We start from the raw sequence: 14,792 nt of genomic DNA, 5'->3' as shown, positions 1-14,792 counted from the left end.
TACTGTATAGTCATTTGGCTGCAGGGGGTTGCACTAGAAACAGCTATTCAATACTATGTTGGGAATACAATGGTTATTGATTATGATTAGTAGCAGTAGACTAGTGGTGGGCAGTGACTACCAGTATTAGGGGTCCAGGACTGTTTCAGCAGTGAAGAGAAACAGAAAAAGGCAGGAAGGTAGGTAATGTGTGTGTGAGAGCGATAGAGAGACAGAGACAGAGACAGAGACAGAGACATAGACAGAGACAGAGACGGAGATAGAGAGTCCTGTGCACTGATTGGTTGTGTGTGTAAGTGTGTGTTCCACCAGGCACCCAGACTGATTGGAGCGTCAGTCAGACAGCGAGCCATGCGAGGGCAGCGCGTAGCAGATTGTGTGCGTAAACCATGTGGAGGCTGGACAGTGGTTGTCTGGCTGCTGTTGTCCCTGCTAGGTTCCCTGCTACTGGTGGGCATCAGTGGGATTCTGCAGATCGGTGAGTGTACGTGCTATTTCACCACTGCTCATTTTGAATTGGGAGACTATCGTTTTTAAACCCCATAGTTGTCTGGGCTGTGTGTGTGGAGGGGGTTGGGGGGTGAGGGTGGAAAGGGTGGTTGGGGGAGGAGTGGGGGGGGGGCAAAAGAGGGCTTTGGGGGGTGGGTGAATTAACCAACATTACACCAGCTCAAGTAATGCTCCCTCCTTGCAGATAAATTGGTGGGGGAAATTAGTTTTGATATGTACTGCAAAGAGACAGATCTGTCATGATTTTCCTAGTCATGAGCTGAATAAGTCAGAACATTTACATGTGTATGTAACAGAGCTAGAGAATCTGGTGTACCTGGGTGTACTTGGGACAGAGGAACAAGTCCCCGTAGGACTGCCTGCCTTTAGTAGCTGTTACCCAGTTAGGCTTTGAAGTACAAACATTCTGCTAGTTGTTCGGAACAGGGATACGGTCGGGAATGACTGAGTAGTTATTGATTATACTACTTTGGACTTTATGGATCGAACGGACCCCTTGCTAAAAATATAACATGTTTACAAACTTCAAATAGGCATTGGATTGCTGTGGTATCTAAGACATCTCTTTGTGCCCTGACATACTGCTCTTTATTTTCTGATTTCAAAAGATATGACCAAAATCAGCAGACGAGCCATATCCAGTGAGTATTTCCAAGTCAATCTCTTCTCGTTTTACTGACCCATCTTTTCTGAAATGCACGTAACGTTACTGTTTCCACCCCAGATTTCAGTCTTATGAATACATATGACAAAAACAAAGAAACACCATATTCTAATACCAGGACGCTTTCAATAACCAACCCACATAGCGAACATAACATAACTGTTAACGTGTTTAGGGCCTTTAGTTTCAGTGAGCCAGGTAGTCTTCAAGGGGTGAATTTACCTATTTTTGGCATAATGTTTAGAAAGGTTCCTCTATTCTCTTTGTGAGGCAGGTAACCAGAAACCACAGTTTCAGTGGCTTTATACTTCCCCTATAAGACACAGTTGATGTCCTCAAACTTTATGGTCCCAGACATACAGGCCACCAAGTCCCAGTAAAGGAACCTGAGGAATAACACAGAGTATTTCCAGATTTCTCACAGTCATACCAATATAGCCAAGTGAATGAGGCTTAGATGTTTGTCAACACAGTACTAAACACAGCCCAACCCTATAGAATCTGTGTGGTTGCTAAATGTTGGGAGAAAAGGTGTTCAATAATTATATCTGTATTGACTTTTATCAGATGTTTGGTTAATGCGTAGTCAAAGACATATAGTGCATTTAGAAAGTATTTAGACCCCTTGACTTTTTCCAGTTTTTGTTACATTACAGCCTTATTCTATAATGGATAAAATGTATGTTTTTCCTCATCTATCTACACACAATAACCCATATTGACAAAGCGAGAAGAAAAAAAGGTTTATAGAGATTTTAGAAAATGTATAAAAAATAAAACACAGAAATACCTTATTTAAATAAGTATTCGGAACCTTTGCTATGAGACTCGAAGTTGAGCTCAGGTGCATCCTGTTTCCATTGATCATCCTTGAGATGTTTCTACAACTTGATTGGAGTCCACCTGTGATAAATGCAACTGATTGGACAGGATTTGGAAAGGCACACATATATAAGGTCCCACAGTTGACAGTGCATGTCAGAGAAAAAACCAAGACGTGAGGTCGAAGGAATTGTCCGTAGAGCTCCGAGACAGGATAGTGTAGAGGGACAGATCTGGGGGAAGGGTACCAAATAATTCTTAAATTAAAGAAGTTGAGCAATCGGGGGAGAAGGGCCTTGGTCAGGGTGGTGACCAAGAACCCGATCATCCCTCTGACACTCAGGACAACCATCTCTGCAGCACTCCACCAATCAGGGCTTTATGGTAGAGTGGCCAGAGGGAAGCCACTCCCCTGTAAAAGGCACATGACACCCGCTTGGAGTTTGACAAAAGACACCTAAAGGAATATGACCATGAGAAACATGATTCTCTGGTCTGATGAAACCAAGATTTAACTCTTTGGCCTGAATGTCAAGCATCACATCTGGAGGAAACATCCCAACCCCACCATGGTGACACATGATGGTGGCAGCCTCATGCTGTGGAGATGTTTTTCAGCGGCAGGGAATGGGAGACTAGTCAGGATCAAGGGAAAGATGAACAGAGGAAAGTACAGAGAGATCCTCAATGAAAACTTGCTCCAGAGCACTCAGGACCTCAGACTGGGGCGAAGGTTCACCTTCCATAAGGACAACGACCCTAAGCATACAGCCAAGATAGGAGTGGTTTCGGGACAAGTTTTAAATGTCCCTGAGTGTCCCAGCCAGAGTCCAGACCTGAACATTTCTGGAGAGACATGAAAATAGCTGTGCAGGGATGCTCCCCATCCAACCTGACAGAGCTTGAGAGGATCTGCAGAGAAGAATGAGAGAAACTCCCCAAATACAGGTGTGCCAAGCTTCTAGCGTCAAACCCAAGTAGACTTGAGGGTGACTGAAGTGCCCAGTTCCACATCCAACTCTACAGTGATTGTAACAAAATAAAACCTTATTAAAAATAAAAGAGACAGTGGGTATTATTTTGGTAACTTTTATGTTTCCATTCTCAAAACGAAAACCCCCAAAGTTCACAAACTGGAACGTGTCAACCTTCAATACATATTTCTATGTTAGACTTCTTAGCTGGTTTAGCTACATGGTTTAAATAGGCTTCCTGCTGCGTTTTCAAGCTGCGTCTCGAATGACAGGAAAATAGATATAGTAGATACAGAATACAGTAACTATGAAGGGCCAAGAACCTCCTTTCAACAAATCATTTGACCAAAGTCTCTCCCTCTTTCTCTCTCTCCTTCCTCCCTCTTTTCCAGCCAATAGCACAACGACGATGACTGCCATGAAGACAACGCATTCTCAAGGTTGGCAATGCGCTGCTGGGCTCCCGCCAACTCTCACCACATCCACCACACCTTCTGTCTGTCTGAAGTACCCATGTTCAACAAATACATGTCCACATCCAACTCATGAATAAAAGACTATCAAACTTAACTTGTGAAGCGAGAGAGAGGGAAGGAGGGAGGGAAAAGGAAGGAAAAGGAGAGAGCGAGAGATAGATCAGTGCCCCAGGGACACTACAACAAGGTCACTTCCCTTTGCTCTCAATTTACCTAATCCCCCGGAATGACTTATTCTGCTACAGTGTGTGCTTCATCTCCCTCTCCCTCTCTCTCTCTCTCTCTCTCTCTCTCCCTGTCTCTGTCTCTGTCTCTCTCTCTCCCTCTCTCTCTCTCTCTCTCTCTCCCTCTCTCTCTCTCTCTCTCTCTCTCTCTCCCTCTCTCTCTCTCTCTCCGTCTCTCTCCCTCTCTCTCTCTCTCTCTCTCTTTCCCTCTCTCTCTCTCTCTCTCTCTCTCTCCCTCTCTCTCTCTCTCTCTCTCTCTCTCTCTCTCTCTCTCTCTCTCTCCCTCTCTCTCTCTCTCTCTCTCTCCCTCTCCCTCTCCCTCTCTATCTCACTCTCCTTATCTCTCTCTCTCCCTCTCTCTCCCTCCCCCTCTCTCTCTCACTCTCCTTCTCTCTCTCTCTCTCTCTCTCTCCCTCTCCCTCTCTCTCTCTCTCCCTCTCTCTCTCTCTCTCTCTCCCTCTCCCTCTCCCTCTCTCTCTCTCTCCCTCTCTCTCTCTCTCTCTCTCTCTCTCTCTCTCTCTCTCTCTCGCCATCTCCTTCGATCCCTCACTCTATCTCTCTCTCTCCATCTCTCCCTCTCTCTCTCGTGGCTTGTTTAGTCTTATTTTGTTCCTTAAATTGGAAGGTGGAAGGGATTACACAAGCTATTCTAAACAGATTCTTGTCACTATTAACTATCATTATATGATAGTGATATTTCCAGACAGTAACACACAGTATACTGTCCCACAGACAGTAGGCTTTTTATGTGCTTGCACAGACTTTTGTTCTATGTTGTGTGGCACATGTAGAATACAAAAAGAGTGGCTAGCGTGTAGTCAAAGTGAGTAAAAGGACAAGGTTTGAATGAACTTAAATGAGATCTAGAAACCAGCCTCCTGACAGGATAATATGACAACATCACACACTTACAGTAACATTCATGACATCAGCATCGGCGTGGGAGAGAGCAGGGAGGTCAGCTGTCCTGATTGCTGATTCCTCAGTGAATCCTCCCCCCTCTTCAGTGCGTCTGGTAATATTATTTTGTATCTCGCTGACAGTGTATCTTTGGATCACTCTTCCCTCTCCTCTCCAGTGCGTCTGGTGAACGGGCGTAACAGGTGTGAGGGGCGTGTGGAGGTTTGGCACAACGGGACATGGGGTACAGTGTGTGATGACGACTGGGACATGGTAGATGCCAACGTGGTGTGTCGGCAGTTGGACTGTGGTCTGGCCATGGTGGTGGGCAGCATCTCAGAGTATGGCCAGGGCTCAGGGCCCGTCCTGCTGGACAATGTAGACTGCAAAGGAGGGGAGACAGACCTGGGACAGTGTGGAAGTCTGGGCTGGGGCATCCACAACTGTTACCACTATGAGGACGTGTCTGTCACATGCAAAGGTAGGGCCCATAGAGATATATATAAAAATCTAGTCTATAACTGTTCTAATTCCTTTTCTATAGGTAGGGTCTTTACAATTTATAAGGATCTCTAAGATCTCTAAGAGGGACATATCCCTGGTGACTGATACAATAATCTATTTTCACTAATAAAAACATAATTTTCCCCTCCTTTTTTCCCTCGTCTCTCCTCAGATACATCAGTGCTGGAGTCACGGGGCATGGGCGAGCCCACCACTCCGTCTAGGCGAAACTCAGGGTTAAGTAAGTGATCATTTAATTTATTTATTTCTCTCTAATTTCAGTCAAACACACACACAAAAGAAGTAAACAAAATTGATTCAAGAAGGGTTTATTTTATTCACTTAATAGGTTTAATAAAGGGCCAATCTGCAGTTGCTACATCCATTTTTAAATCAACGATATGTACTCATTAATTCTTGAAGAATACAACTTCAAAATGGAAACAAACACTGTATAGCCTCAAAACATGTTCAAAGGTCCAATGCAGCTGTTTTTATCTCAATATCAAATCATTTCTAGGTCACATTTAAGTACCTTACTCTTAATGTTTTCAATTAAAATGTGCTTCTTAGCAAAGAGCAATTTCTCAATCAAGAATTTAGATAGGACTGTCTGAGAGTGGTCTCAGTGGGGAGGGTAAAACTGAAAACTAGCTGTTATTGGCACAAAGGTTTGAAACTCTATTGTCTTTCTCATTGGTCTATTAACTAATTTACTGCCTGGTGATGTTACCAGTCAGGCCAAAACTCCATCGCAGCAAAACAGGCCTGAAATTTCAGGCAGTCTTTTCAAACAGCGCTTGCGTATGAAGGGCATTATCATCATTTTCACAATTTCAGTGTTATTCCAACCTCGTAGTGTTTAAATATATAAAACATAGGAAAATCCTGTTTTTGCCTGCACAGGGCCTTAAAACTATAATTTTGCTATCTATGGATTTGAGAGTGGTTATACTTCTCCAGCCCTATCCCTTAGCCTTTTACCAAAACAGTGGCAGGGAGGACACTTTGGTATTGTTTCAACTTTTCAATTTTCGTGATGTTGTCAGCCAACCTGTCTACAAACACTGTCACAGAGGGACAGAAAATGAACTGAAAAAGAATGAACACATGCTCAACACAGAATGTTTATTCAATGTGTTGTATAAAGACAACATCTGCACACAAGATCTCAATAAATCTAGCCTGGAATCCAAGCTAAATAGTGAAACAGAGAGATATTCAGTTTGAAGGATCTTATGCCACTGTGTACTGTATGTCAGAATGAAGCCAGGCTTAGACTGAGAAGATGTATGGAATGGTGATGAATCCCTCCCCTCCCCTATATTTTAGGAGATGGTACAATCCGGTTAGTTGGTGGACTGGACTACTGCCAGGGACGGGTGGAGGTCTACTACCGTGGCAGCTGGGGGACGGTGTGTGATGACGACTGGGGTATGAGAGACGCAGGGGTGGTGTGCCAGCAGATATACTGTGGCCATGCCGTTTCCTCCACCACCAACGCCTATTTTGGCTACGGGACAGGCCTGATTCTACTGGACAACGTCAACTGTAATGGCTACGAGAACCAGCTGAGTAAGTGCTACAGCCTGGGCTGGGGGATACACAACTGTGGACATCATGAGGACGCTGGGGTTATCTGTTCAGGTGAGAAGCTTTTTCTTATTCTCTCTGTCTCTTTTTTCTCTCTCTCTCACTGTCACTCTCGCTCTCTCTTTCTTAAATTCATGTTGCTAATTGCTTTAACACTATTTTTAATATCTGCTATTCATGTCTGTTTTATCTGTGCAGGCTCAGGATCCACTACCGTTCCTCCTATGAACACTGAAACCATGGGCATGGGAAGGGGATTCTTTCAGACTGCCAGCACTGCAGGTAATTGTTGAGGTCATTTCCGTTTTCATGTACTGCAGTACTACAATAGCAATAACAGCTCCAGTGTAGGCCCTCATCAGACCCATATCATCAGGCCACACTGCTGCACCTCTATCCTATGAGCAACAGACGGTGCTGTTTCCTCTATAGGTTTCTCTGTCTAAAATCTGTGACTCAGCAGCGCCACTCAATCAATGGTGGTAGTGGAGCATGTAAATCAGTAGATGGAAAACCCTCTGCTGTGTACTGTAGGCATCAGCTTGCATATGTGTAAACTGACTCATCATTCTGATTCTAATACATTTCTCCTATTGTTCTAGTAACCGACCAAACAGAATTAGTCACCGAAGCAACTACGGCTGTGACAACGGTTGCTATGACAACAAGAGGTAATGATGTTGCACCCTCATGTGATAATTATAAACTCCCGCTAATGCACTCTAAACTCATATATCAGTTATTATAATATTGGCTGATTATTCACAAATATTAAGTTGTGCAACAGGGAGGCACAGTGCCACCATTTTCGATGAACCTCTCCATGAAGAATGTTCTCCTCATCCCCTCATACCCCTGTGTCTCTCCTTCTCCTCCTCCAGAGCGGCCCACCATCCGCGTGGTGAATGGTAACAGCAGCTGCCAGGGCCGTGTGGAGGTGTTCCACAACAACCAGTGGGGCACGGTGTGTGACGATGACTGGGATCTGCCCAATGCCCAGGTGGTGTGTAGGCATCTGGGCTGTGGCCCTGCCATCTCTGCCAAGGTCCTGGCCTACTTCGGCTACGGCTCGGGCCCCATCCTTCTGGACAATGTGGACTGTAGGGGCAGTGAAGGGGAGCTGTCGGCTTGTTTCCACCTGGGCTGGGGACAGCACAACTGTGGACATCATGAAGACGCTGGAGTCATCTGTACACGTAAGACCGACTGGAACTGTGGCAATATAACTGTTGCACGATGCGAATCAGAAATGTATATGTTGATCTGCTGCAGGCAGTACTGCTGCAGTAGTGACTTGTTAAGACTGAGACAGCTAGGCACATAGTCATGTAAATACACACACGCACTCAAATGAACACACACAAAACTCCTCTGTAGCTTTCGCTCACAGTTACTCACACAGTCACCCCATAGACACCATCCCCACAGTCATCCATCTCTCCTCTTCCCTGCTGAGCTGGTGCATTTAACTGTGTGAGTGTTGGTCTCTGAGGAGCAGGCGCCCGCCCAGATGGTCCAAAGGGCATCAAATCAAAGCAAATGTATTGATCACACACATATTTAGCAGATGTTATTGCGGGTGAGGCGAAATGCTCGCGTTCCTAGCTCCAACAGTGCAGTAGTATCTAACAATTCACAACAATACACAAATCTAAAAGTAAAAGAATGGAATTAAGAAATATGTAAATATTAGGACGAGCAACGTCGGAGTGGCATTGGCTAAATACAGTAAAATAGAAAACAGTATATACATACGAGATGAGTAAAGCAGTATGCAAACAGAATTCAAGTGACTAGTGTTCCATTATTAAAGTGGCCAGGGATTGCATGTCTATGTATACTGTATAGGGCAGCAGCCTCTAACGTGCAGGGTGGAGTAGCTGGGTGGCATGAAATATAGAGTGGAGAAGTCAAGGGTCATTAGCTTCACTGGCAGCCTGCAGGCTAAACCTCCATTCTTTAAGGACAAATAAGACAAACAGTAGAGAAAGAAAGAATGAAAGAGACAAAGACTTCATTCCTGTTACTCAGGTCTACATCAAATCATGGTTAGTAGAGCAGACTAGGTGAAAAAGTGAACCTTTGATTTCTGAGTGAGATGATAAGGGAATCACTAAGTTCACTTCTGGAGCAGTTTTCTTCTGATATATCTGATTAACTGATCACTTGATTAACTCATTACAATGTTTTGAGTGCTTCATACTGTTCTGATAGGACTGTATCAACAGTTGTTCTCAAGTAGATGACCACTCCCTTGGGAAACATACACAGCAGATTAAAGTCTCATACTGTCTTCCCCTCCTTCTCCTTCTCCAGCCTTTCAGCTTGTGGGACCTGGAAATGACTTCGGGATGACAGAGAGAACGCCCACCACTAGACCACCAAGTGAAGGTGAGTCTTGTACCTGTTGAGGTTTAGCTACATGTTCTGGGTTTCACGGTATCCAAAGATCAACACACCTTCCCAGCATCACTTGTCAGAGGCAGTCTTATGTAATGCATCATACTTCAATCATGTCTTAGGATCAGGTATGTGATATGTGTCTCTAGTGTTTAATGTTTATTTGCTCCAGTATATGTGACTGTTTCTACCCTGTCTCTCCCTCTAGGCCTGGCGAGGTTGGTGGGCGGGCAGCACCGCTGCGAGGGCCGGGTGGAGATGTTCTCAGGGGCGGAATGGGGTACGGTGTGCGACGATGCCTGGGACATGCCTGATGCCCAGGTGGTGTGTCGTCAGCTTGGCTGTGGGGAGGCTGCTACGGCCCGTGTGGAGGCCTTCTTTGGGCCCGGCAGCGGCACCATCCTCCTGGACAATCTGAAGTGCAGCGGCTCTGAGGCCTCGCTCCAGCAGTGCTCCCACATATCCTGGGAAGTGCACAACTGTGACCACTCTGAAGACGCCGGCGTCACCTGCTCACTGTCGTGATTCCAGCAGTGATTCGCCGCCATGGAGCCGCCAAACTCCTCCCAACTCCACTGCCAACTAATAGGACGGGCGCCATGGGTAGCACAACCCGGGACTTGTAAACATTATGTAAATAACAGCTCATCCCAATGCCAAACATAAGGAAGACTACAACAACAACAAACAAACAAGCAAAGAAACTAACATATGATGATATATGATTAAATATTATAATAATCTATTCCTATTAAGCACTTTATAAATATATATAAATATATATGATATAAAATACGCTGTACACATTTTTTTTATATTTGATAAACAGTGGAAACCAACGTTTTAAACCGACTCTCTGTCTCTCTGGCTCTTTTCTTTTTTTGTTGTCAAGATGCTAAAATAGAGGTCCTCTCACTAACCCTCCTCTCACTAGCCGCACACACAGCCATAGTGTACTGTACCCGGGCATGGTGCTCAACAACAACAACAACAACAGCAGCAATCCAGGCTCACAATACCAAAGCCAAACTTATAGAAATAGACTCTATAGAGACTATAGACTATCTATAGAAAGGGCTATGTATTTCTATGGCCAAATATATTTGTTTGAACATAGGCAGAAAGATGGACAGTACATGTACATGACACTGTAGTGCTCTTGGCACATGCTTCCTAATTTGATAAGCTTTTTAATGTATTATTCCTGAGCAGAGGTGGATGTATATCTGAAATCTGATCATGATGACTTCCAAAGCCCCAGTATTTTGGTTATTTTGCTGAAATATCTGTTATATTTGACACCTTTATTGTGTAAATAATCACCCTAGCTAGCTTGTGTTCTATTTTTTCCTCTCTTATGAAACTCTCATGACCCATTATTTTCTGTCTGACTGTATTTTGATGTCTGGTTTTGGAAAAGGCTAGCTTGTCTTCACTGTCTCTCTCTCTGTCTCTCTCTGTCTCTCTCTCTCTCTCTCTCTCTCTCTCTCTGTCTCTCTCTGTCTCTCTCTCTCTCTCTCTCTCTCTCTCTCTCTCTGTCTCTCTCTCTCTCTCTCTCTCTCTGTCTCTCTCTCTCTCTCTCTCTCTCTGTCAGACAGTGCTATTTCAGGTGGAGTATGGCATATGATCTAAGCCTTAGCTACATCCTTAATTATCTGCTCGTGCCTTTTCATTCGTATTTTGTATCAGACATTTCGCACTACAAGGTGTACATTTCATTTCAGTGTGTAAGGATGTGCATATGTGTCTGTGAGTTAATATTTGTGTGTCTGGCAGGTGAGTCAGATCTACTGTACTGTTTGTGAATGTGTGCGTACAGTATATACAGTCAGTGACATGTACACTGAATGTGGAATTATTACAATATGGTAGTAGTCAGATTGCTCAAATCTGTCACTGCAATGATTAAATCTGAATCTGAAAAAGTCAAAATGGGGAATGAATGATTGGGAAATGTTACTTTAATAACACCATAAATGGGGTTGAGAGGGAGGGCACAAGAATAGGTTAGCCTTCATCAGAAACAATAGTTAGCTTCTTGCCATGAGTAGCACAACGATTCTCAGGTTTAACGAAATGCCTCAACTATATGGGGTCAGGAAATGAATCTGAATGAATTGAGGTGTTAGGCTCACCAAGTTATTCCAGAGTCTGTATGGCATGGTGCGAAATTGGTGCGAAATGTTATGTACAGTCGCTAGTGAAAGTCTACATACCCCATGTACAGTCTTCCCATTTGCTGCCTTAAAGTTTCATCTCAAAAGGGAATTCATTTGATTTTTTCCTAGACAACCTACTTCACATTTTCAAAGTTAAAGAAAAAATACAGAACATTTAAAAAATTCGTTTTTTAAAGATTAAACGAGGTTGTCTTGACAAACAGTATGTATACACACCCCAGAGTTAACACTTGGTGGAACCACCTTTAGCAGCCATTACAGCTGTGAACAATTTTGGATAAGATTCTACCAACTTTGCAAAACTCTTAGGGCAACATTAACCCATTGAAAAAGTCAAAATTGCTCAAGCTCAGTAAATTTGCTTTGGAGTCGTTGATGGACAGCTACAGTAATAGTCAAACCTTGTCTTTGAATTTAAAGCACATTTAAGTCAGGACTGAGGCTGGACCACTCAGGAACACTCAACGCCTGTTAGAAAGCCATTCTGGTTTGCCTTTGACTTTAAATATTCCAGGGTTAGGAATTCAGAAGACTGAGACAGGTTTTCCTCCAACTTTTTACCTGGGCTTTGCTCCTTTCAGATGTCACATTTTGTTTGATCCTAACAAACTCCTCAGTCCCTGCCAGTGACTAGCATACCCATAACATGATGCTGCCACCACATTACTTGAAAATACAGAGGGGTTCATTCTGTGTTGTGTTCTATTGGATTTGACCCAAGCATGTCGTTTTTATTTACTGGTAGGCAAAAAAGTTAATTTCGTTACCATGTTGAGTGTTCCTGAATGGTCCAGTGTCAGTACTGCTTGAAAATTAGAGACAAGGTTAGAATATTGCTGTCCATCAATGACTCAAAACCAAATTTACTGAGCTTGAACGATTTTGACAAAAAACAATGGATATTGTCAGACACCTTGACCTTTTCCACATTTTGTTACATTACAGCCTTATTCTAAAATGGATTTCAAAAAAATATAATCCTCAGCGATCTACACACCCCATAATCGAAAACAGTTTTTTGAAATCTTAGCAAATGTATTAAATAACTAAGACAGAAATACCTTATTTACGTAAGTATATAGACCCTTTGCTATGAGACTCTATAGACAGGCACAGATCTGTATATATAAGGTCTCACAGTTGACAGTGCATGTCAGAGAAAAAACCAAGACATGAGGTCGAAGGAATAGTCCGTAGAGCTCTGAGACAGGATAGTGTAGAGCCACAGATCTGGGGAAGGGTACCACAACATTTCTGCAGCGTTGAATGTCCCCAAAGAACACAGTGGCCTCCATCATTAAATGTAAGAAGTTTGGAACCACCAAGACTCTTCCTAGAGCTGGCCAACCGGCCAAACTGAGCAATCGGGGGACAAGGGCCTTGGTCAAGGAGGTAACCGATGGTCACTCTGACAGAGCTCTAGAGTTCCTCTGTGGAGATGGGAGAAACTTCTAGAAGGACAACCATCTCTGCAGCACTCCACCAAACAGGCCTTTATGGTCGATTGGCAACTCCTCAGAAAAAGGCACATGACAGCCCACTTGGAGTTTGCCAAAAGACACCTTAAAACTCCCAGACCATGAAAAACAAGATTTTCTGGTCTGATGAAACCAAGATCGAACTCTTTGGTCTGAATGCCAAGCGTCACATCTGGATGAATGGAGTAAAGTACAGAGAGATCCTTGATGAAAACTTTCTCCAGAGTATTCAGGACCTCAGACTGGGGCGATGGTTCACTTTCCAACAGGATAACGACCATAAACACACAGACAAAACAACGGAGGAGTGGCTTCGGGAAAAGTCTCTGAATATCCTTGAGTGACCCAGCAAGAGCCCGGACTTGAACCTGATCAAACTTCTCTGGAGAGACCTGAAAATTGCTGTGCAGCAACACTCCCCATCCAACCTGACAGAGAGGACCTGCAGAGAAGAATGGGAGAAACTCCCCAAATACGGGTGTGCCAAGAAGATTTGATGCTGTAATCGCTGCCGAAGCTGCTCCAACAAAGTACTGAATAAAGGGTCTGCAAACTTTATTGACATATTTTATTTGTAATAAATTTGCAAAAAATTCTAAAAACTTGTTTTTGCTTCGTCATTATGGGGTATTGTGTTTAGATTGATGAGAAAAAAACAAACTATTTAGTCAATTTTAGAAGGGCTTTATGTTGCCGAAGAGTTGAAGACATGCGCATATTTCTTTTGTATTTGTATTTTTATACAGATTTTTTTTTAACAGTTTCATTCATTTTGGAAACGTGGAGTTGGTTGTGTACATAGGTAGAAAAAAAATATTATTTAATACATTTTTTGATTCAATTTTAAGACAGCAAATTGTGAAGACTGTGCAAGGGGTGTCTAGACTTTCATTAAAACAATTTTTTTAAATAGATCAGTAAAGATAAGAGGATCCTGTAGATCTTCCTCCCCCCCTTATTTGTGAACCTGTGAGCAGAATAGTGGTGTTTATACAGCTAAACCACTGACTGCTATGTTAAAGTGAAGAGATGTTACTGTGAGGTGGTGTTTATGATATATTTAACTGAGAATAAAGCATGCTATGTGTCACTCTGATGCTACTTCAGCAATGTCAGTGCACAAAAATGTGTACAAATAAAATGTTATAATAATCATCCTCATTATAACGACATTTTGCCATATCTCCTAAAATGGCGCCGAACTGTATGCCTGCTGTCTTGCGAGTGCGACCCAACTTTGCTATTTTGTGATTCCTTTGCCGTTTTTTGTTGTTTCGCAAAATGTATTCGCTATCACTCTATCAGATTGGCAGTTACCTCAATTCTGGCTTCAACTTCGAATTTGAATCATCTGCCCTGGCCTCTTTGTGTAATTCCGAAGCAATGTTTGGGCTATCCAAGAGGAAACACCAGCGAAAAAGAAGCAGGAGAGGGGAGCCCTGGCAATATTAAGGCGAAAGGAAAAACTGCCACCTTTTCCCTCCATTCTATTGGCTAATGTACTGTCTCTTGATAATAATAAGAATGACCTCCGATCGTGGATTTGCGATCAACAGGACACTCTTAACTGCAGTATTCTCAGCTTTTCTGAAACATTACTTTTGGGCAACTCGATGGATTCTTCATTCACCGAGTAGACAGGACATTGGATTTATGGGAAATAGAGAGGGGGAAGGGTTTGCCTCTTAATCAACAGAAAATTGTATGCTGACTCAAGCGCAGTGGAAGTCTCGACCCATTGTTCACCCGTGTTGGAGTACCTGAGGGTCAAATGTGGACCCTTCTATCTCCCAAGAGAGTTTTCAGCTGTTATCTTGATTGCTGCATATTTTCCACCTATTTTTCAGAAATATAATAAGCTGGCACTTAACGAACAGTTTGAGGCTATAAACAAGAAGGAAGACATGCACCAAGAGGCAGGTTTCCTTGTTGCCGGTGAGTTTAATTTTGTGTCATTTAGACATGTAATGCCCAACTTCTATCAACACGTCTCCTCCGTCACTAGGGCCGATAAAGTCCTGCTACTCTACCCACAAGCAAGCATACAAGGATGCATTCAAATTTGTA

The 14,792-nt window shown here is 43.3% G+C and overlaps 1 protein-coding gene across 1 annotated transcript; it reads left to right on the top strand.

Moving 5' to 3' along the window:
* Nucleotides 1-351: 351 nt before the first annotated feature.
* Nucleotides 352-9,803, top strand: LOC139422489 (scavenger receptor cysteine-rich domain-containing group B protein-like). The gene is made up of 10 exons (XM_071173652.1): nt 352-478; nt 3,363-3,410; nt 4,749-5,051; nt 5,247-5,315; nt 6,407-6,721; nt 6,866-6,949; nt 7,270-7,338; nt 7,549-7,863; nt 8,984-9,058; nt 9,276-9,803. Exons 1-10 carry the CDS (start codon nt 352-354, stop codon nt 9,590-9,592), a joined length of 1,722 nt encoding a protein of 573 aa, XP_071029753.1. The 3' UTR covers nt 9,593-9,803.
* The last annotated feature ends 4,989 nt before the right edge of the window (nt 9,804-14,792 follow it).

This window comes from Oncorhynchus clarkii, chromosome 12 (genome assembly GCF_045791955.1).
Source record: "Oncorhynchus clarkii lewisi isolate Uvic-CL-2024 chromosome 12, UVic_Ocla_1.0, whole genome shotgun sequence".
Lineage (NCBI taxonomy): Eukaryota > Metazoa > Chordata > Actinopteri > Salmoniformes > Salmonidae > Oncorhynchus > Oncorhynchus clarkii.
This window is presented reverse-complemented; position numbering and strand designations above follow the sequence as displayed.

What these genes read in the sequence shown, in the direction of transcription:
- LOC139422489 (XM_071173652.1), top strand. Translation starts at nt 352, where the DNA reads ATGCGAGGGCAGCGCGTAGCAGATTGTGTGCGTAAACCATGTGGAGGC. An exon ending in TAGGCGAAACTCAGGGTTAA is followed by an intron (nt 5,316 to 6,406) that starts GTAAGTGATCAT and finishes CCTATATTTTAG; the next exon opens with GAGATGGTACAATCCGGTTA. An exon ending in GGTTGCTATGACAACAAGAG is followed by an intron (nt 7,339 to 7,548) that starts GTAATGATGTTG and finishes CTCCTCCTCCAG; the next exon opens with AGCGGCCCACCATCCGCGTG.